At 37.7% G+C, this 24221-nt stretch overlaps 2 protein-coding genes across 10 annotated transcripts in view; one reads left to right on the top strand and one right to left on the bottom strand.

Annotated features, from left to right (window-relative positions):
* FIG4 (FIG4 phosphoinositide 5-phosphatase) overlaps window positions 1-17701 on the bottom strand; it is a 50873-nt gene extending 33172 nt beyond the window's left edge. Inside the window, exons 1-5 of one of the 3 annotated variants that reach the window (XM_086876783.1) lie at window positions 17160-17701; window positions 7025-7123; window positions 6697-6820; window positions 3698-3854; window positions 2407-2457 (exon numbers count right to left, since the gene is read on the bottom strand). In XM_086876783.1, the coding sequence (XP_086732909.1) occupies window positions 2407-2457; window positions 3698-3854; window positions 6697-6820; window positions 7025-7123; window positions 17160-17228 (500 nt within the window). In that variant the 5' untranslated portion in view covers window positions 17229-17701. Of the gene's footprint in view, window positions 1-2406; window positions 2458-3697; window positions 6464-6696; window positions 6821-7024; window positions 7124-17159 lie in introns of all 3 variants that reach the window. The other 2 variants (XM_086876785.1, XM_086876786.1) reach the window with 2 other exon arrangements.
* Window positions 16779-24221, top strand: part of AK9 (adenylate kinase 9) — a 77981-nt gene continuing 70538 nt past the window's right edge. For 2 of the 7 annotated variants that reach the window (XM_086876781.1, XM_023923924.2), the window contains exons 1-4: window positions 16779-17005; window positions 18850-18979; window positions 21357-21420; window positions 24128-24180. In XM_086876781.1, coding sequence (XP_086732907.1) covers window positions 16962-17005; window positions 18850-18979; window positions 21357-21420; window positions 24128-24180 — 291 coding nt within the window. In that variant the 5' untranslated portion in view covers window positions 16779-16961. Of the gene's footprint in view, window positions 17006-17366; window positions 17561-17631; window positions 17880-18849; window positions 18980-21356; window positions 21421-24127; window positions 24181-24221 lie in introns of those variants that run through there. The other 5 variants (XM_086876782.1, XM_086876776.1, XM_086876780.1 and 2 more) reach the window with 4 other exon arrangements.

Raw genomic sequence — 24221 nt, 5'->3', positions numbered from 1 at the left:
ATACAAATGATTTCCAAAAGAAGCTTTACAAACATAGAAACTGTTTACAGGTTACAAAGACTGAAAATGTGTTTATATTCCTCTTTTAACTGAAAACTAAACATACCTTTTAACAAAGCATATCAAGAAACTTAATTCACCATGTCCCAAGAAGCATTCCACAAGTTCTAAAAAAGCTATTCCATCAGAAACATCTACATGCATTGACAACCTCATTTTTCTTAGATTTGAGTGCTGCTACTTTCTAACTGCTATCTGAACTCAAAACAGCTAAAAAACTGTTCCACAAAAATGTTATCTGTCCCCAGATATATCATTGCAGCACAGATGCATATTCAGGCAGTGTCTACCAAATAAAGAAAAGGGGCTTTTTTTGTTAGTTCCCTAATTGTTGCAAATTTTCCACCTCATGTCTCTTTTACTAAAACTCTATACTAATTGCTAAATTTTTTAAGCTACTAGGCTTCTTCCAAAGGAGAACCCAAATGTATGCTACACTTAAATCCCAAAATCTCATATATTTCCATTTTAGTGTAAGACAGCATCAGTGATTACTGATAGATATTCATACTGATAGATATTCATTAAAGATCTAAAAAAATATTCAAACATTAGACATTTAGATTTATCACTAATGATAATAAAGTGTAACCCATGCATCCACATATTTCCATAATAATGTCCTGACCCATCTGTTAGGGAAAAAAAGAGTCTGTAGCATACTCTGTTTGCATATTATAGAACCTTTAAACATGTTCAGGCTGTTTCCCCACTCTCCTCTTAGACCAAATATTATCTTATAATTGATTTCTGATTTTCTTCAGGATTTATATAAAAATCATGCAGAAAAATGTGCTATGTTTTCAGCCAAAAACAATTTAAATGAAGCTGATAAATTGAAAAGATTCTAAACAATAAGAAAGAATATTAGTATCATCCTATGCTTCTCCTTTTGAAAGTGAAAATCAGGCTAAATATGCAGTTAAAACACAGAGTACAAATACATTTTATGAAAACAATTCTTCTAATGAAAAATAAAACATAAACAGTAAATTATCTGCCAGTAGGAAAGTTTTCATTTATGCCACACAGGATTTGTGACAAAAACATACTTTTGTATAAGTCATTCACCCATTTTTTTTCTGTATAAGAAGTTTTAAACATTTAGTTTATCTTAATTCTACAGTTTCAGCTTGGAGACAAGCAATCTTTGGGAAAACCTCCCTATGGCCTTCCAGTACTTTAAGGGGGTTACAAAAAAGGAGGAACAGCAACTATTTACATGGGCAGATTAGATGGGTGATTAGACAAGGGGGGGATGGTTTTAAACTAAAACTGGAGAGATTTAGGAGGAAATTCTACAGTGAGTGTGCAGTAGGGTTGGAACTGGATGTCAGGAACTGTAAGGTCCCTTCCAGCCCAAGTCATTCTATGATTCATTTTATGATGAATGTGCTTATTAGAGTCACCTAAGAATCTTCCCCTTCTATGTACAACCTTGGAAACTGCACAGATTTGTCATCTCCAAGCAAAGGAGGTAGTGGGGGAAAGTTGTATAATATCAGGGCTGGAAAACAATGCAGGGAAGAAAAACTCAGGTTTTATACTGCAAAAAATCTTTCACATGCCAAAGCATGAAACACACATAAAACTTGAGAAGGTTTTATCCTTACAGATCCAGCTGTGAGAAAAAGCCTTCATTTTGCAAGAGGAAGCATCTCCTAGACTGACACACCTTTTGGTAATTGCAAGAGGGATTTTTTTGTTTACTCATTTTTTAAAGTCTTCAAGTCTTCTAACTGCTGCAGTCAGGTTTATCACCACACTGCTCCCATTTTTGTGCTGTCCCAAAAATCTCACTTAATAGTAGCTGAGACACAGAAACTTGTCTTAAGTATGACATTCATGAAACAATAAACAAAAGAACTGCAATGCCTAGAAAGCCCTATGAAAGACATACACAGGGTGTATTGTAAATGAGGACCTATTTCACTACCTTTGTCCCTGAATCAAGGCAAAGCTTTATTTATGGAAAATGAGAACAATAAAGAATAAATAACAAGACAAGAAACCCCCCTGAAACAAAATACTTTTCCAAAGAGAGAACTTCTGCATAATCTGGAAGGGCTGAACAGTCTGTGGAAGAAGTGGCTTCAGTATTTATTTTTTTCCATGCCATTAATAGTTCTATGTTTTTCAACTTAATGGAGACTAAATTCCTAGCCAACTGATTAAAGGAGAAAGCAGGTTCAAAACACACAGATGAAAATGGACAAGCAGCATGATTGTGTGTCTTATTTCTCCAGAATATCAACCTAAAAGTCTTGGGTATCAAAAACAAAACCTATAATCTTCTAGCAAGTATAAGTGCACATTTTTTTTAAAGGAACAGTAACTAATACCTACCTAAAATAGAAGTTGCTAGAAAGGTCCACATTTTGAAAGATTCTCAGATACCTAGCAAAATAATTCAAGTTGTAGGAAAAATTATTATTTTACCACACAGAGCATAACTCATTCAGAAGATCACAGAAAATAAACTACATATAATATTGATTCTTGCCTTACATTCTCTTCCTATCTTACTGTAATTGTTTTGACAGATAATTACACTAGAATGTCAGCATATGGATTAAATAAATCAAATATAATTTTTTCTAAAAAGAAGAACTAATGTCTAGTCATATGCATACTCTCTTTAGGCAGTTGTAAAATTGTGGTTCTATTTTCCACTTATACACATCAAATTTTCCAGGACTTGAACACGAAAACTCTCAAAAATACTATAAATAAATATTTCTTTTCAGTTATCCATAAATAAATGAACAAGAAAAGAAATATCTAGTAAAATCTGTCATAGCCTTGCAAATTCCCAGAAGAAACCATTACATTTTCTATGAATAATGAAATGGCTGACACCATAAATATATAGGTTAGATAACATGGTCTACTGTACACTAAGAGGAGAGACTGAGGTCTGTGACCAATCCCACATTAAAGTGGATGTTTTTTAATATTTACTACTGGCTTCATTCATTACCTGACATCAATTTATCATAAACCATCACTTTTTCACTATTCACACTTAGTACAGACTGAAAAGCAGTTTATGGATACCATATTGATAGCATAGAAGCAAAGTTACCCTACACTAATAAAAACATAAAGGCTCAAATTTCTCTTTTCATAAAAAAGTCCTTGAAAAGAAAGGAGCAGTAAAACTTACCAGTGAATCTTTTCACCATCCTTTACAACTGCAACATTCACGAGATTCTGACAGCACAGAATCATTTAATAATCTATTCAGCACTTTTTGAAGGGCACAAAAGGTCTCTTCAGGTGAGATTAAATCATGCAAGAGCTACTAAATAAAGAATAGTGCCCCAAGTTGTACAAATCAGTATTAGCATTAAATTGCCTTTGCAGGAACAATGTTTGTATTTGACACTTCTTGGTGCAGATTTGCTGAACTTAGCTGTGACATAGATGTGGACAATAAACTCTAGAAGATTGTGACAGTTGTATTTACTCTCCAGATCAGAGGCCACAGAATTTGTAGCCTATTTTCCATCCAACAAAATAAAATGGATTAAATGACATACTAATACAAAAAAACCATGACAGAAATTTCCAGTTGCAGTTCAACATTGTTTAGAAAATATTCAAAAAGTACACACTGATTACCAGCATTATTTACCTGGCCTCATCAGGATGACTAACTCTTACAGAGTCATTTGGAATGTAGATCATATTTGTATCCTCTATTTTATATATTGCATGACCTCCAATATCTGCCATTTTTCTTCTTTTTGTTATTAACACAATGTAGTAGCCTTCTAAAAACCTGACAAAACCTGTTAAAACATATTTAGCAAAACAGAATCAGAACTGTCTCAAGATTGCAAATAATTTTTGTTCTTAATGTTATAAGCATATATATATAGTCTTAAAATTCACTCCCATTAATCAATGAAATACATAGTTTTTACTTATTTCCCCTCTCACTGTGGGTTTTTTTAATACTAGGTAGCAGAGTTAGGACACTGAAAATCTGGACTATGTTTCTGTCTGCTTAACATGCTTGTACTTGTTTTTGATACGACTCTCATTGTTCAGAGTGAGGCATACTCTATTTACTTCAGACACCAAAATTGTTAATTTTCCAGGGTAAGGAAAAATCCCAGGCTCCAATTCTCTTTTCAGGTTCATGTATTCTCTGGGGGGGAAGGACACAGAACAGCAAAAGGACTTGTGGGTAAAACACCACCTTTGTGCTCTTTCTCCTTAACAACAGGGATCTGAATTCCTTGACTAGAGCAGCATCTCCCCCAAATCAGCCATTCAGAGTATCAGTTTTACTCCTTTTTTTCCTTCAACACTTGACTCTGCTGAAATGCAGAAGGCTAAGAAGGCAGAATAGGCAGTGTCTGGTTTTATTGCCCATAAATTTACGGCTTCTGAAGCCTCCACTCTTATTCTCTGCAGGGCATAGCCCTGCTTCTTCATGGAGTGCCTTCTTTGAATACCTCAATTATAATCATCAGGAAAAAGTGTAACAAATCTTTAAATACAACACAAATGTAGAAATTCAAATGAAAAATAGAAATCTATAACCACCCCTGAACTCAAATGTGTTACTAATACAGTAGAGTACAGCAGTAATATGCCTTAATAAGTAATAAATTACATTAATTAGCTATTTTAGGTGGCTGCTCTGATAGGTTACTGTGAGCTTGAAACTCACTCACTACTGCACTATCAGCAAATAAATTAATTTGAGGAGGGAGGTGATGATGATGTTGATACATATGGACCCTCACAACTCATAGTTTTACTTGGATTTATACTCAGTTCATTTTGCTTTGCATAACAAGAAGGATGAGGAGAGCACACATTTTCCTCCCTGTCACTGCTGGAGGCTGCAACGTGATTGAATGAAATGCAATCTTTTCTTCCAGCTTATTAGCCCCCCCTTGGAAAAATGCTCTCACCTGCACAAAGACAGGAAGCCCTGCTGACAATACGAAACAAACCTTCCATTTGAAGCAGACTATTGAATTTCAGTTGTTAAATAGTAGTCACAGTTCTTCCTGTATCCTCCAGGTACTAAAATCACTTATGTGAACAGCCTCTGTCCTTTGAATTTCACCAAACATTATACCAAAGTCTGATAAGGAACTGAGCCTTTCTCCTTGGCCTGATTCCCTCCCTTTAACCTTTAAAAGCAATTTCTACTTTTAAACACCACACAGTAAACCAGAGCCCAGCCTATCAGCACCCCCATTCTGACCACACTGAATTTACAGAATCTGGTTAATGAAATAACTAGAAGACAGAATAAAGCTATTCTTTACAATTTTATAAAAAATAGCCCTGTTCTTCTGACCTGAGCCAGAAAGCAGAAATAAACAACCAATTTCATTCCCTCAAATTACATGTTTATACAGATATGGTCTGAATCATGTAATTTGGAAGTATATAATCTGATAGTTTGTTACTTCTAGAGTTGTCTAGAAATACATATACCATATCTGTTAACCACTGCATTTGTGCAGCTACAGAATAGAAACTCTTCTCCTATGAACAGTACATATAAACAGTCATACAAATGGGATGCAAAATTGTAATTGATTTCAACCAAATATTTATCACATATTTAGACAGTGATCACTGATGGCTTGTGCAAAAAAAAACCCCAATGCTGCAAGGCTATTAGAAGCTCCTTTAGGTTTATCCATATTATGAATACTCTTAAATCAGTAAGAGACATAATCACTATCTGAGGAATTTCTAAAAAGCTGGATGCATAAAATGCTTCACAGGCAAAAAGAATGAACAAGAAAGTCTTCTTAATTTGCCACTTTGGATTAGAATAGAATTTTATTATGTTTTGATTGTTATGCAAAATTCAGGAGCATCCTTTAAAGTAATTGCATTCTCTACCCTCTCTGCAGCTTTGGCTTTAGATGTCCAGGTGTATATTGACTCTAATAAACCACAAAGTATTCTTGAGAGCTATCACAGCACACATTAACATTTACTTTAGATACACGAGCCATCAATATACTGACTTCAGTATTAGATAGTAGGCAGGAAAGAACTGACTTTCAGATAAAGTTAGAAGCTATTAAATCCTTGAAGCAATGCTTGAGGATTATGGACAGCTGAGCAGCATTTTAGAATTCAGCTGACATACCAGTCAGTTATACTTGTTCAAACATGAAAAAGAAATCTTTAAATATGTCACTGCAAAAAGTTAACCAAAAAGAAAAGTCATCTTCCTGAACAGTGCCTGATAAAGAAATATAGCCTAATAAAGAATGTTAATTTTCTTTTTAAAAAGCATTCTGTGAGCTCTGGAATTCAGAAGCCAGGTTTCACATGATTTGTATTCCAAGATCAGCTGAGTTTGGCAGGATCTTCACCCAAGTTTCTAGAGTCTGGCTATTTCGTAGATCTGTCCCTTAGTGACAAAGAAAAGACTGGTTACAGCACAACTTTCACCCCTGTACTGACCACCTGTTTTCAAAAAATACACAGAAACTTAGTTATCTTTGAGCATGACAAATTTCTAAATCCTCTTTAGTTTTATACATAAATAAAATCAAGGGGTTACTGAAAGATATGCAGCATGGCACAATAAGATTCACCTCCTAGAAAAACAAAAGACTTTATAAAATCTACCAAAACACTTACCTACTATACCAAAAGCAGAGACAGCTCGAGATAACCCAGAAGAACCCTTCTGTCCCATCTTTGTTCTGTTTCCCAGGTCTAAGCGACCAAGAAGTTCCCTCACCTCTTGTTGTGTATAAACATGCTTTAAAATAAAGAGTCACAGAAGTTATTGTTTGGTAGTTAAATGTTATTTCATGTCAGAGAATAGCAGAATTTGCTTAATCTCTGAAATATACAATAAACCAAAGGCCTGCTCTACATTCAATTTCAGTGCTACCAACAAGTAACCAGCATTATTTGAAACAACTGAGAAAAAACCCCAGCAGCTAAATACAGAGGCACTTACCTTATCATCAATTATAACCAAATCCTTTGGTTCAGTGCGATCTATTTTCAAAACACGGTATTTGGTTTCTGCAGGATTACTTCCAACTAGAAAATACCGCTACATAAAAGAAAACCAACAAAATAAGTCAGAATATTATATAAGATCAATCAACCAAAACCCAGTGTAACATAAGACATCAGCAATGCCATTTACATATTGTCTAGACCAGATCCATTCCTCAACAGCAAATATGCAATATTCCATATGGACTGTTAATAAACTGTTTTAGACAAATATATCTTAGGTAGATATATTTGTACACAATCAACCTCTACAACTTAAAAGACCCCTTTTTCTCCTTTGTGCAAGGAGAAAAAAAAATTATAATCAAAGGTTAAAACCTGTTTAGAGAAGATAAACTGTAACTTACACTAGGTACTGTCCAACCACACCCTACCCCAGCCATTACTGTCTTTTCATTTGATTTGTAAAACTTAGTAGAAACTTACGCATGAGGTTTTAACTTCTCATGACCTAAAATGTCTGTTGCTATATTGTACTCCTTTGCTATTTCTGCCAACTAGTCTTTCCTGATCCATACTAAACACTGCAAAATTTTAAGTACTTCAGTACTGCAAGTTTTCTTCTACTTTTATGTATATTTGCTATGATAGTCTTCTCAACAATGTTCTTCCACAAAACCGAAATTTTCTGGTTAACAATGCTACTGTTTAAAAAACTATTAGCTTTACTTCACATTTAAAATATGAAAGAATGACCACAGATAAACATATAGGATGTCAATTTTTCACGTAAGGAGATCAAACTAGATTAATTTCTACATTTAGAGGAATTAACAGTAAGCACAGGTTGCAGGACTGACTTGCTAAAAGTAGCTCTCATTTTTTCTAATTCATTTAATCAGTGTGGTGCTAGCACAGCAAGATGGAACTCATTAATAATGCTCACCTAGTAGGAAAGCATGGCAAATTCATGTGGATCTATGCAATCAGCTCTTAACTCTAAGAGTCACATGGATTTAAGATGTGGGAAAGGAAATCAATAATCATATTCATATAAACCTCACAATTTCATAATTTATACCAATTAGATGTTAAGAAACATCTTTACTCTTAAAATATTTAAGGCAAAAGAAGAACTTGAAGCCCTCTTCAGCTTCCTTGAATTCACAAAAGACAATAGATGTTCAGTAAGCTCTAAATAGGAAAATAAAATACCGAACTTCAAAATCCATAAAAGCAAACACCACCAACTTCTGGCTCCACCTTGTACACTGCTGTTACTGTGCTGAGTGGTAAGTTCTGATGTTTACTTCCAAATAACAGAAAGAAGGCCCTTGAAATTCATATGTCATTGCAACACTCCCTCACTGAAGCCTTTGAGGCAGCACTTTGGCACACGAAAGAAACACCAAGCCACCAAGACAGACACTTGCTTTGACCATGCCATTATCCTATTTTTTTCTCATGCAGCAAAAGTGAATGGGCAGAGGGAAATATACTCATTTGTAATACTCAGATGATAAGTTAGTATGCATTTCAAGAGTACAGCTTCTTTATTTGTAGAAAACTGTTAGTTAATTAAAGCTAAATAATTTTACGTATTCCATAATACTGCAGTACGGCTCAGTGATGTCCCACTATGCCCAGCTCACTAAATGAGTGCAATTTCTTCCCAAAGTGATACCTACAGTTACCAAGTAATACTAAATAAAAATAGAAGAGCACAACTCTAAGATGCTTGTACTAATGCCAGTTTGGACCATAGAGCACATTTAGAATTGGAACACACATGACACACAGGGAAGAGAGAGAGAGAGAGAGAGAGAAAGAAATGGATATAGAGTTGCAAATGCTATTACTAAGGAAGTTCAGCTGGATACTTCTGCATTTCCATTTTAATTAGCCAGTAAAACATAACGAAGTGCTATGAGGAATGCATCACTCACATCACCTTGGCAGCTGCAATAGAGGGCTCTGCACAGCTAAAGGGCCAGCTTTAGGTGCTGCTGCTGCTCAGAGCAGAAGCAGTTAGATTAGATGAAGAGTAATTGTACCTGCAGACCATAGAAGCAACCACCATAATGAATGGTATTTAACAGGCTCTCTGAAGTAATTTAAAGACTAATTTACGGGGTTTAAGCTGGAGAGCCAGACTGTGTAATGTATTAAGGAAGGTCAGCTGAGAACAGCATCAAACCTGAGCATCAATGGACTTAAAGTAAGGCAGGCAATGAGAAATCTCTATTTAGAAAATGGGCGTTTTATCCACTGCATGTTAGAGGATATTCTTGTGGAAGTAATAAAGGAAACTTCTGCAAAAACTTTTGAATTTGGGTTAGTGTTCAAAACTAGGAACCCAAAATTAAACCTCCGCTTGGGAAGTTTTCAGGACTGGCTAACATCCCCAGAATTACTTGAAAAACAGCCTGATATGCCCACTCATATTCAACATTCAGAATCTGAAAGAAAAACAAAGATTGCAAAAAAAAAAAAAATTTGTAGAAAACTAACAGTGAAAAAAAATACACAAAAAAAGACACTTCAGCATTAGCTGTAGCTCCTACCTAATTTATGCATCTAATGAATAAATGAGTCTGTCTCACTGGATGACACAGAGCACAAATAAAACCATATCAGTGACATGTGCTGCAATTATATTTCCCATCACATGAATACTAGGAAATTATAAAGAAAAATACCGAATCAACACAACACTGAGTATGTAACAGAAAACATATAGTTGTAATGTAATTGTAAAATTAATCAAAGCTAAAATGTGCTGTAGGGTTTACAACTCTTTTGATTAACAGATATTGTTACAATAAAAAAAAAGAAAAGAAAAGAAAAAGCTATGGAAACCTTTCTGGGAGTATTTATCCTCATTCTGTTCATTACTAAGTTGAACTGAATAATTTGAAACATTTCCCAAGCGTCTCAAACAATTCCACTCCACAGCACAGCCATTGCATTTAGATAACAGGCAACCTTGACCAACAAAGTACTTTTTCCAGAGAGCAGTACACCAGGAGAAATTGCCAGCTCCCTCACCCTGCTCTGGCCAGAGCCCTGCAACCATACCTGACGTGACCCATGCTGCTTCCAGGTTTACTCTGCCCCAGCCTTTTCTGAAATTTGTTAACAAGCACACTTTACCAACCATGGCAACACACCAGGCAGCTACAAGAGCTGGACTGAAGCTTAATTTATTGCACAATTATCACTAAGCAACCACAAGATAGGAACAGTTATTAGTCATTTCCACCTGGGACTGAGTTTTAACCAAAGCAATCTAATTGAAAGGCTTTACACCATCTTTTATCAATCTTTTGATTCAGCCAAAGCAAACAAAACAGCTTCTTCTAAAAGGAGTTTAAACAAAATAAAAAGACTTCTTACTGTGATTTGTTGTTTTTTAATGGCAGGGTAATAGTTCTGAAACATTCTGCTCACTTCTTATTTTTTCCATTTTTTCTTTAAGATTGCTTCTTAGAACCCTGAGTCTATAACTACAATTTTCTTCTTTTTCTAGACTAATTATGAATAAGGAATGCCAGCACAGCAAAAAACTTTTTCAATCCTCAGTTTAAAAGCTACAAACAACTTAATCAGCAGAAAAAAAGCGCAAAAATACACTACAAGTTAAAAAATAGGCAATGCACTAATACAGACAATTTTTAAATCTGCAAATAGCATGGTCACTTACAATCTTAGACAAAAAGCTTGCAAATGGTACCTGTTGAGACCATGGATGTGTCACAAACAGAAAGCCCTGAAGAAGTGGGCTCACTGCGGCCACCTGCCAGATCCCTACCCAGCTGCTCTTTCACTCCCCCTCCTCAACAGGACAGGCACAGAAGATAAGATGGAAAAGGTGATGGGTCAGGACAGAAAGACTGCTTAACACTTAGCATTACAGGCAGATCAGACCTGGCCTGGGGAGAAAGTATGTAGTTTTCTGACAATTAAAACAGAATCATAGTATCATTACACCTCAATGTAAAAACTCCACTCTGCTCCTTCTTTCTACAGGACCTAGAGTAATTCTGGAAGTGTCTGTCTTTCATCTCTCATAGAAACTGGTAGAATGACATGAAGAAAGGAAGACATGATAAAGCACAAAGAGAGGTACCTGGAAAAGCAAAGCCATCTGCTTCCTGTAATCTGTTAAAACTCTCCAAAAGAAGCTCCTTGAACATGAGAAATTTTAAGAACATATGCTGCCAAGCACCACTCCCTGGGCATGTAGGAACAGGTACCCATTCTGTATCCTACAAGTCACAGAATTCAGTGAATCCCCTTTGTCCCAAGGCAACCAAAGCTTTTTGGTCCCAAATAGGACTTTTCTCTTGCTACTCCATTGAAGGATTCCTCCAGATTCTCCCTTCTAATTCTCAGCTGAATCTATTAATTATCTATCTATAAATTTTTCTTTAGCCAAATAATTATTTGCTCTTTAGCATCTATTGTGCTGGAAAGCTTTCAGAAAAATAAGTAACTGGATGCCTTTTCAGCATCCACTTCAGTAGACTGAAGAAGTCTTCTTGTCCCTTTACTTCTCCCAAGACATCAGTAGCATGTATGTTACCTCACCAGACCTTCAATGGACCTATTCCTGGTTGAATTCTTGTTTCTTAGATTAATATGGGCTGTATATTAATATACAATATACCACACAAGGTTTTATTCTAGAGAAACATCAGTATTTTTCATTAATGACCATACCACAAATAACCACGTCTTTTTTTCAGAGCTGCAATTCATCAGCAGCTCAACCCTCCCACTCCTTCAGATAAAACACCCTGATCCTCCTCCTTCAACTCTGCTGCTTCTGAATTGACAAACTCTGAGTAAACTTTCATTGGTGTGTAATATATTGTAAAGTGCATGAACTTTTATAGTATACCATTATACTACAAAATATTGATTTTATCTACTCCTGAGGATCATCATTTCTTGCTTTATTGTGGTCTGATTATCCTAATTATTTACAATACCTTAAAAGACTAATCAGAGTTGGTCCACATTTTGAGCTAATAACATTAATGAAAATTCGTAAGTACATCAGTCCTAAAAACATTACTTGAAAAAAATCACCCCTATCAGATGACTCCTTATTCACTCCACACTAATTTATTTATTAATTTCTCTAAGTTTCTTCCTTCCATAAAGTTACAGGTTTTCCTTGTGGCACTGCATCTCAATCGAGGATTTGATTTAAATACATAAGGCCATCTAATTTTTACATTAAAATGTGCACCACAACCAGGTTAATCTGACAGTATCTAAGTCTAGACTGTGTTTTATGTCATTTGCCTGAATTTGCAATTACTTTCCTATATGCAGGACTTCAGAATAGATTAAATACTCCATTAGTCATGTTCTAGTCACAGCACCGCCCTTGATTTGAGCAACTTGAAAATATTCAGTCATTTCACTGTTTAGTATACTTAATTTTATTTCCACCCCAACACTGATTTATCCCTTTTTCATAACCTTATTTTTGTTACTCACTTTCTCGTTCAGTACATTCATACTCAAAGTAAATTTTAACCAAAAAAAATATTTACTTACTTTTTAGGGCCATAACAAACTCAGTTTTAATAATAAAAAAATTGTACAGAAAATGGCTATTTTTATTCATCCTTTGTTACATTAAAATAAATACCTTTTTTCCCCCCATAGAATCATTACCTTTAAATACGTCAATTTGTGATCATTTATCTACAAGCCTCCCATTTAGAAAATTGGATTCACATCAAAACCAAATCTGTAAGTGTATCTCTCTCCTGTTGCTCTAGTGATCATATAATGACACCCAAGACAACACAGAAAGGAAATAAAACACATGTTACCAGAACTTAGGCAGACATTTGTAGGTACATCTTTCACCTCAAGTGGGATGCATCCACCTTTGAACTTGAGTTTCATTCTGCCTGAATAGCACATATCCTTCAAAACTTGTGGTGTTCTCATCACCACTATTCCACTAGCTATCTGCCCTGTTCATAAATGCTCTCAGAGCCCACACACACCAGTAGATCAAGTTTCTCTATTTTATAGCCTTATATCCAGCAGTATGGCAAGACTGCTAAGACAAAAAAAGTGTTTTCCTGAGTTGCAAAAAATTCCTCCTCTCATCCCAATTCCATGCTTCGCTCTGCTTCATCACCATCACTCCTAGAACACCAACATACAGGGAATAGGACAGTCAGCTGAAAGGAGCTGTCTTCTGCTAACAAAACTGTTTCAGAGAGACCACATTTCCCAGCCACTTCTAGGTGAAAAATTACGAAAATTATGACTAGAAAATTATGATAGCTAATAGTTGCCCCGTAGGTTGTTCACTACTTTCAACATTCTTTAAATGTGTCAGGTATCCAGCTATATAAATCAGTGCACTTCATAATTCAGTAAAAATTCTATAGCTTTTTCTGTGAAATCATACTCTATATTGAAGTTTCTTCAAATTGACCACAGGTTAAGTAACAAATTAAATATGCAACCTTTGGAGTTTTTACTATGAAAGTCTTTACACTGTTATTATTAGAATAAACTACATTTAAAATAAAACAAATGCCCATAGTTTTCTCTGGTGAATAAAGGGCAGAAATATCTACAGGTAATTATGCCAGTCACATTACTTAATAAGCTTGTGCAAGTCATTTGGATACTGTGGAGATGGAGACTGTAAAAGAACCTGATTGGAATAAAATACTATTAATTAAACCTCATAATATCCTGAAAGATAGGCAAGTGGTATGACTTTAGAGAGACAACACAAATTGTTCAATGTCATGTTGCCTCAGGGGCATGATAATTTCCTGTGAACTAACCTACAGCTTTCAGGTGCTCTTCATCTGGGGGAAACACAAAAGTTCCATCTTCTGAAGAAGAGGGAAAAATATCTTTTGTCTTTTATTAGTCAAAGTGCTCAAATATCTTTAGTGCCCTCTGGTGTGCATTTCAGTGATCAATATATGTATAAAAGGAAAGATAATTGGCATTGATCTGAATAAAACCTTCAGTTCATCTTTCTGACTATTTCTAAACAAGCTTTCAACTTCCTAGGACAATCAGGAGATACAGTTAACATCTCCATGGCATTTATTGACCGAAAGCATCAGTTGAAAAGGTTGGTTTCAGTACTATCCTAAATATAAACATTAATAGAAAATATAGAATTTTGCTCTCTTTTAATTCAATTGACACCATGAATTCAGTTCTCCTCACCTCTTGCAGTCTCTCATTTGACTCCAATAACACTACCAGAGCCTATCCTCCTTGACTTCAATAATACCATTGTATTTTTATCTAAAAAGAAACCCAAGCAAAGAAACCCTCTGTAAACCATTTTCACTTTTTTCCACTTTCCCATCCTTCTCATCTCTTCCTGCTTTAACACACAGATTTTACAGGAAGAATCTGTATGACCAGTGCAAACATCACTGTTTCTCCCACTGTTGACTACTTAAATAATCCCTTCTTTGCACCAGAAATCCTAGCATACCGTCTCATGTTAGCCCGTATTTGACAAAACTCCAAATCCCACATGCTGGATCTAGCAAGTCTGTGGCCTTAGGGAAATCAGAAGAGCCACCTGAAACAGAAGAAAGCTGTTCATTTTCATTTTTGGATGATGCTTATGCAGTCCCAGTGACTGTCACAGCTGGCAACTGCTTGATTGTGAGATCTTATGCAAAGGAGATGGCATGAGGGATACCTCAGGGAGAAGTTTGTCGGCAGCACAACATGACACTGAATGAGCTATAACAGCAACTGATCAAACCAGAAGTCCAATTTTGGGCTCCCCAGCACAAGACAGACATTGATACAGCAGAGTGATTCCAGCAGAGAGCTCTCCAGATGATCCACAGGACAGAGCACGTGATGCGCTGGCAGAGGCTGAGAGAACTGGGTTTAGGTTTTTTCACCCTTCAGAAAGCTTTGGCAGTGTCATGCTGCTGTCTAAAACCACATAACAGGAAAGTGTAGATAAGAGAGACAAACCCTGTCAAATGGTCTGCAGAGGTTGTAAAATCTGTATATTTGAATGTATTCAAAACTCAGCTGTGCCACAATCTTGAGCAATATGCTCATTGAAGCTGCTTTGAGCAGGGGGCTTGACTTGGTGTTTTCCAGATGTCCCTTCTAACATCCCTTAGTCTGTACTTATTAAGTACAGCAAATCTTTCCAAATATTCCTACCAAAATGATTCCTACGGAATTTTTTCTTTTGAAAAGATTACAAGAATTTGAATATCAAACCATAAAGTGCTTCAATTTGTACTTTTTTAAAGTAAGAACAAAACCTTACTCAGGGAAAAAAATTCCATCTTCATCACTCACAGGAAGTGACTGAAGTAACAGCTTTGTGCTGCCCTTGCTCAGCTGAAACATTTCAAATAGCACATGCTCATGCACAAACCACTGCCTTTCAGAGCTGATGAAAACCATCTTGCCTCCTGGAGCTATCAGGACTGCTGGATCTGCCCCTCACTGAATTCTGAACAAAGCATAGCGTGGACAAATCCATCCATTCAGGCAGAGACTGCCAGCTACCACTGGCCAGATGTAAAAGACTGTGGTTCCCGAAATAACAGGATCAGCTGGAGAGGCCCAGAGAATGGCAGAGAGCTGACAGAACTCCAAAGCACAATATTGGCCCTGCACACAGCATGTTGTCTCTCAGCAAGGAGCCTCACAGCTCAGAGAGAAGCAGGCCACATATCCACACATGCCACTCACAAGAAGCCAAATCTCAGCTAACTGAGATGCAGCAAGGATTGTGAGCCAAGAACAACTAAACTGAGTACTACAGGACCCAATTCAGAAATCACATTTCCCTGGTGCCCTACTCATGTATAACAGTAATTTAGCTGAAAATAGAACAAAAATAGCCTTTACCAGCAACAATGAGAAGGATAAATAAGGTAGCCTTTAATATTCATTTAGGCATAGGTAAAAAAGTAACACTCTGGAAAGACTTTCTGGAGTGTAAGGTTCATTTTTCAAATTCACTTGCAACAGTAACTCTGCGTGCTTTAATCCTTCTCTGTTTCACAGGCTGTTCAGTGGGTAATTATTACAAAAGCACAAACCTTCTTCTGACAGAAGCAAAGCTGCAAGTCAGATTCCTATTTAAACTGAGATCTGACTGACATTTTGGGAAGTTTGCAAGGGGCTTCAGTGTATAAATTATCTTTCTTGATATCAGTACAGGTAACATCTGAACTTGAAACTAGACCTAACTGTGACATTTAAAGCCATGTTACCTAACCCTATCCAAAACTACCTCAAGTGAAGAAAACCAACATACTGTGAAACAAGGGAGAAATCAACACACTATAAAACACAAAGAAATTTGATTGGGAGCTAAGGAACGGTAAACACAGTGGTATTTACACCAAGAACTGGCTTCTGGCTCACATTGTGCTCATCACATGGCTAAAGCAGCAATTACCACTCCAACCTCCAATCCACTTTGTCCATGACAAAAAAGTACTGTGAGTAATACATGCCTACAGTTTCTGCAACATGACGCAAGGAATGCTGAAAATCTTCAACAGCTTACTTCCAGAGGTCAGACTGAAAACTTTGGAAGTTGTTTCACCAGCCATTCAGACAATGAGGACTGAAGTGTGTCAAGAACAGCAAACAGGTCGGTGCAAGTGTAACCACTACAGCCTTTCTTAATTCAAATATTAATTCCGGACACCTTCAGCTGTCCAGTTACAACTCCTGGGAGTTCTGTTCTCCTGGCTGCGTGACAAGCAAGGGCCCAACCTTCATTCCCACCCTGGCAGCACTCACTCCGCAGGGCCTGCGCTGACCTGCCTGGCAGAGGCCATTCCTTCGCTTAAGTCACGAGTCAGAGACACCGTGAAAACATGAACTTTAAAACCTTCTTTTTCTCACTTCTTGGGGTGTTTTGAATGCGTGACCAAAAAGAACCAGATCCCAACACACGAAAAGAAAGGTAAGGCGTAGTTTTTGACAAGCCGCAACCCAGCCGAGGCAGCAGCTCAAAGCAAGGCCGAGCCAGCGCGCCGTTGGGGCGGGACATTCCCCCCGCACTGAACGGCGGCCGCAGCCCCGGGACCTGCGGCGGCGGCGGCGGGGACGCTACTTACAGCCCTGGTCTCGTACAGCACCAGCTTCTGCACGGAGCTGATCAGGGGGGCGGCGGCCACCACCGGCATGGCAGCCCCGAGGCGCGGCAGGGCCTGCTCGGGAACACCCCGGGAACAGCCGGAGCCGGGGGAGGGAAACGCGGGGGCTGAGCGGGGCACCACCGCCGGCACCGGGGGAACCCGGAAGTACCGGCGCGCCAACGCGCAGGCGCGCCCACGGGGTGGGAGTCGCGAGAGCGCGCCTGCGTCGCGGAGTCGCGTCACGCGCGGCCTCTCGGTAACGGCGGCTCCGGGTGCGGCGGTGGCGGCAGCAGCGGAGCACTGAGGCGGGTGAGGCGGCAGCGCTGCTGCATCCGCATCCGCTGCTCCCGCCGGGAAGCGCTTCCCGCAGGATGAGAACAGTCAGCACCAGGAACAGCTCCGCGGCCCCGCCCACGCCGCCGTGTGGGGCGGGGCTTCCGCCGCTCCCACCCGCAGGGGGCGGGGTCAATGGCAGGGGGCGGGGTCAATGGCAGGGGGCGGGGCGCGGCCGTTGCCCGGGCAGCGGGGGCGCGCACAACGGGGCTCCCGTGTCCTGGACGTGTGTAGAAGGGGGTGTGTGCGCGTGCCCGGTTTAGTTATTTGCTTTGGTTGTGGTGGTTTTTGTGAATTAGAAAATAGACCCTTTTGAAGGTTTGGGAAGGAGCGAGGCTGATGGGAACGGCAGGTAAAGCTCGGCCGGTGAGTTTTCCATCAGGGCAATGCGGAGTTGGTTCGCATGTGGTTTTTTTTGGTTTTTGTTTTTTGTGGGGTTTTTTGGTTTTTTTTTTTTTTATATTAAAATGTTTAATGCAAGATAGTCTGAATTATTGTGTTTGATGGTTCAAGACAAACTTTTTCAGATTCTCATCCCGAAGTAGATTTTTTTCGTTGAAGTTTTTGATTTAATTTAAAACTGACTGGTAGTTGTGTGGGGCTGTGCGGGGTTGGATGGTTGCATGTGAGTTTTGCTGGGGCTGTGAAGTGGCCCTCTAAAGACAGTGAGGTTTCGTTTTGCCTTTTCCAAACAAACTTCAGCAAGCTCCTCGTGTTCCAGCCTCCGCTTTGTTTGAAAGGTCCACGCAAATTTTCCACCAACTTACCTTAATTAGAAATTTGTTTAGGTCTTAATTTGTTGTGCAGCACTGGAGTTGATACTGCCTACATTCCTGGAAGAGCTGGGATTTGTAAAAGGATGGTGGAAGAGATCATGAACTGTGATTTAATTCCACAGACTTACTTGGGTACCTGCCTGTGTGGATACAGAGAGTAGTTCCATTGACCACAGCAGGGCCCTTCTGTGTCCGAAGCACAAAACCAAAGGTCTTGGCAAACCCATGGCCCATTTCAGGGACCAGAGAGAAGTCACAATTGTGTGGTAATTGGACCAGGAATGAAAAATCAACAAAACAACTGAAAAAGAGCAACAAGCAATATTAGAATCCTGAAGAAATCATCAACAGCTTGTGATCAGGGGTTGTTCCAAGTCCTTTGTTTTTCAGAATGGGTTTTCTCTCTTTTGATGGGTGCATTGTATATGTTCCCTAAATGTTTTTCTTCTTATAAAAGCTTTCTTTTTCACAAATCCATTTACCTTGTAATTCAGTTCCATTATAAGGTCATTTTACGCACATATAACTACTGCATAACAAATTCTTTTTTTTCCTTCTAGTCTTAGTAAACACATGGCTTCACAAGAGGAAAACCAAGCTCAGCCCTTTGCAGACATCTTTGATGAAGATGAAGCTGAAAGATCTTTTCTGTTGTCCAAGCCCACTTGCTTAATTGTCTTTGGAAAGCCAGTAAGATGTCTGATAGAAGTTTTGGGTTTTTTTCAGATATTCTACTATTTTACTTTTCATTTCAAAACATTAGTTTACCAGTGCTACCAAAAGCATCAAAATACCTACTTTTTTACTTTTGCCACTCCTCAAATCATGCAGACGATGGTAAAAATTTGAGTTTTTGCCTTCAGTGACCAGTCAATTGTGGTTAAAATGTTATTACTGTACTTAAAAGTTACACATTGCTCAAAAATTTTCTCTTTTGACATTGACAACTGGATTGATGTTATTTTTGTGGTGGTTTAACCCCAGCCAGCCAGCAAGCAAACCCCACACAGCCTCTTGCTCACTCACCCTGGTGGGATGGGACAGAAGGGTAAAAGGGATAAAATGCATGAGTTGACAAAAGCCATGCATATGAGCAAAGCAAAACAAGAAATTCCTTCCCTACTTCCTATGGACAGGCAGATGTTCAGCCATGCCCAGGAAAGTATCATGTTTCATGGTGACTTGGGAAGACAAATGCTATCTCTCCAAAAGTACTTCCCTTTCCTTCTCTTCCCCAGCTTTATATGCTAAGCATAACACCATGTGCTTTGGAATATCCTTGTGTGTCAGTCAGAGTCAGCTGTCCCAGCTGTGTTCCCTCCCAGCTTCCCATCCACCCTCATTTTCCTCACCAGTGTGGCAGTTTGGAAAGGCCTTGGCTCTGTATAAGCCCTGCTCAACAGTAGCAGAAACATTTCTGTATTATCAACACTTTTTTTCAGCAGAAATCCAAAACACAGCCCCACACTAGCTACTGTGAAGAAAGTTAACTCTTGCCCAGCCAAAACTAGAACAATGCTATTAAAATATTTTAGTTTTCAATAAATTTGACAGGTTAAAGACATAAATTGGTGTAAAAGAACCTTCAGATTATTGTACTAACTTACAGACATGCAATGAGGTATTATAGACCTTAATATTAAAACTTTGACAAAATTCTATCCTATATATTTGGAAACATTCAAAATCCACCAAGGTGTCCTAAAAAAAGGATCTGTACTACATTTTAACTGTAATTCAAGGTCCATCTTTTTCTCAACTAATTTGTGGCCTTCTTAACTTAGAATAATTTGATGTTTTCTAAGCCTAAACTTTTCAGATTTCTTTTTTTTTCCCAAATGTGGGTTTGCATTATTGCCTCAGTTTGCTGAAGGGAGTTCTTTTTTTGGTACAATTTTGCCTTATGTCTTATGAGTATATGCACTTATAAGAGTGCACTCAGCTCAACAGAAAACTACAGTGAACTTATCTAGTTTTAAATGAACATCAAAGTTTTAACCCCACATGAAAAAGGTAACTTTATATTTTATAGACTAAACCACTATAATATGCTGATTGAAAGACTGTAGGAAAAATTATCATATTCTCAACCATTGCCTTCAGTAGATGCTTGACATTAGTATAACAAAGGATTAAAATTGTACAGACCTTGCCAGGAAAACAGGGAATAAAATAGTTTATTTTTATGGTAATATCTTTTATTACCATGACAGACAATATATCTGACTGATGTACAGAGTGCCTATCCTATTTAAGATACATCTTTTAAATTAAAAATGTAGTGCCATGAAAGCAAAACCAAATACATATATTCTCATCACAAGTGTAAGATGTAAGGTATGAGTAGGCTGGAGCATTTGTTGACAGTCTTAGCTGGGAATGTATTTATTTGTGGAATTTTGCTGGTTTTTATCACAAAATTTTTCAAGGACAAAAAAACTGTCAAAATAGCTCTTATATACCCTTCTAAAAAAAAGGCAAAATCCAAAGGGTGGAAGATGGTGAGTTTTGCAAATCCCATTCGGTTAATCACTCTTGGAGGCCTCATAACTCAGTTATGTTGGTTTTCCTCTGGCTTCATGTAATTAGTGAAGATTTTGTCAGTATCTAATCAGATTTGTGGACTAACAAGGGTGGTTTTTAAGCATTTGTTGTTTAAGTAATAAAAATATTATCCTGATGTATCCTACTCGGGGTTGAGTAGGTTTGCATCATAATTTGCTTTGCGGCTGAAGATAATGAATTTTAGTCCTAAGGAGTTTCTCATAGGAATTTGTGGTAAAATCATAGCTGAGTTTTAGATAGAGTTACTCAGAAACAAACTCAGTATAATGACTTTGGAGATAATTAGCTACAAGTAGCAGCATATTAGCAATGCTAGGCAAAGTGAGGTAGAGGATGGTATTAAAAAGAGTGTTTTGTGTTTGCCCAATGCATAACTCAGAGGTCCTAATCCCAGGGCTAGATTTTCATTGTTTTTATCACGTGGAAATACATTTTTCATTGGATTATATATTTGGCTTTGTTGTGTCTGATTTTCTTTTAAAAGTGTATTTTTCTTTTTAAGGGTTCTGGAAAGAAAACGTTAGCTAGAAAACTAGCACAGAGATTGAACTGCATTTTCATAGAAGGTAAACACATGCTATATTTGGAACATTGCTTTGGCTTCACAATAGCTTTTGGTTTAGAATATGCTCACTATTCCCTGTAATTCAAGGGCATGTTTCTGAGTACAGCAAACACTTCTGATAAGGACCAAGTAATCATTTTACCAGAAATAAAATTGTTGATCGTGGTCTTTTAGTTATTGAAAGGCTTAGAAAAACCACTGTGGGTTATTGTTTTTTGGTTTTTTTTATCATAAATTCTTCTCACAGTCCTATAAAGGGATTCATGGGACCCTTCTTGTTCATACAGGGACAACTCATTCAACTCCTGAGAGTACAGACATTTTCCAGTGAAGACCATGAATTCATAAGAGGGTCTTTCTGTTTGTGTGGTGTCCAACACAAGGGGCTGTACTCCAGGAAACAGTTATTTATCAAATGAAGTATCTTTACTTAGTTTGAAGATTTAGAATTGTAACATGGTAAAAATCACTTTTAATAAATTGCTTTTTTGACTTGGGTATATATAGAATTTTTAATTCATAGTATTGTGTAACAAGAAAAAAAATCAATACCTGGCCCAAAACATAGATCAGGCCAAAATCAGAAGGGACTTCAGGAGTGTACTTAAGCCAGTCCATTCTGTTTGAATATATTTAAATCAGTACTTACAAATATTCATCAAATTTGTTTTAAAAAATTTCTAGGCAGTCTATCTCTGTAACACACTCTTTGCCATTAGCAAGCTTTTCTTAGCAACTGATCTGAATTTCAGTTACTGCATTTTTAAGCCTTATTTCTAGTTCAGGGAATTAGTCTTTTCTTATTTTGTTTGTTGTATTTCTTTTAGTCTTCATTTACCTAGTGAATGCACACATGTGTATACACACTTATTGTTACTTATGGTAGTATTTTTTTTTAATTTTCTAAATCAAAATAAGAAACAAAGAAATTTAACATACATGAACACGAATAGTTTAGTTCAGAAATGACCTCCAGAGGTGACCGAGTCTAACATTGCTCTCAAAGCAGGGTCAACTAGAGAGGGCTGCTCTGTTGAATCTGGACTCTCTCCAAGGATGGAGACTCCACCTCCTCCCAGAGAAACACTTTGCAATGTTTGACTGCCTTCTTGATGAAAAATTGCTTCCTAATTACCCAATTTGAATTTCTCATGTTCCTATCTGTGTCTGTTGCCTCTTGTCCTAACTGCACTTCTGTGTGACTGAGTCCATCTTTGTGACCTCCCAATAAGTAGGTTTAGATAGCAGTAAGAGCTGTCTGCTTACCTCCAGGCTGAACAAGGTCAGTTCTTTTGGCCTCTCCTAGGCTGTTGAAGTCTTCTGGTGGTTTTGGTGTCCTCCACTGAACTTGCTCTGGAATGTCGCTCTATTGGGAATGGCGAAAAAAACGACACAGACTCTCCTGGGAGTCGAACAGGAGAATTTCTCTCTGGTTTATTACCTCCGATCTTTTTTATAGACTGATATGTGAAAGTACAGAAAAGAAAACTCTTATTGGTTAGTAAACTAACACATCACCATCATTGGTCAGTGGGGCTCACCACCCCTCAACTTCCTCTTGCAAGAAAACAAGAAACAGACAAACAGCACCTGCAAGGCTGTTCTCTATCTCTGAGGAGTGTTTTAATTCCTCCTTATGATTTCCCAGGCCACTTTCTCAGGCAAGACTGAGAAAGTTATATGGCCTGCTATTCCACAGGCACTGTGCTGCCTGCTTCATAGTTAGCATCCATACTGGAATATCAACATCTGTCCTGTGCTGGGTTAAAAATAAACCCAGACAGAAAACTATTGAATATGAAAGGAGTTCACAATCCTTTTAATGACGTAATACTTTCTATTCATTTATCCAGTGAATAGGTCAACACTCATAAGTAAAACAGAGCCAGGGTACACACAGGTTGCTGATTTTCGGTTGTCTGCATTGTTAATTAGTACATTCCCTGATTCAGTTTTGGCCCATGGCTAATATTATTCTCCCAAACACCTATCCATAGTATGAAAGGTGAGATGTTCAACAGTTATCTTTCCTAGTAGGAACAGTTGAAAATCAGCTACTGTGTTTTGAGGAGAAAGATTATGGCTTTATAGGCATGAGTCACCTGGCTTCAGGATCTTTCCCTGGACTAGTTTATTAGTAGCATAAATGTAGCCTTAAGAGTCATTCTTGAAAACTTGTATAAAGTTTCTGATTATTTAATTCATACAGAATTGTGAAAGACTTCCGGGTTTGTTCTAGTATGATGTCATTATCCACAGAGACATAGGGCAGTCTTTGAATTTGATGTATGTTACTTTTCTTAAAGTAGATGATTTTTTGTGTTTAAACAGTCCTTCTAAATCTTGGCTTTTAAAATGTGATTGGGCTCAAATGCTCATCACTGGACTACAAGACAGTAATGCTGATTGAATTTAAATCAGTAGTTCAAATAATATTGCAAAACTGCTATTATGCATTTTTGTGTAGTATATACAGGGTTAAATTGTAGGGAGAAACACCTACCCAAACCTTGCCATAAGGCACCAGGTTCTGGATGTGAAAAGTATGATAATGGCCCTAAATATAATGGCTGCTTATTCAAAATAGTCTGGTTGCTTGGAGGACACATACATCCTCCTGTGTATGTACATAGGTATCTGTACGTACAAATCTGTTTGGAAAATATTTTGTATTAATTATTTTTCGTATGTTTGATGTGCTTCCTTAGCTTCAGAAGTAATTGAAACAAATGTTCAACAAGGAACAGTATATGGACTTAAGGTAAAGGTCTAATCTTCTAGTAAGTTTTGTCATATTCTTAA

The sequence above is a fragment of the Cyanistes caeruleus genome, chromosome 2, assembly GCF_971803275.1.
Source record: "Cyanistes caeruleus chromosome 2, bCyaCae1.hap1.1, whole genome shotgun sequence".
Lineage (NCBI taxonomy): Eukaryota > Metazoa > Chordata > Aves > Passeriformes > Paridae > Cyanistes > Cyanistes caeruleus.
This window is presented reverse-complemented; position numbering and strand designations above follow the sequence as displayed.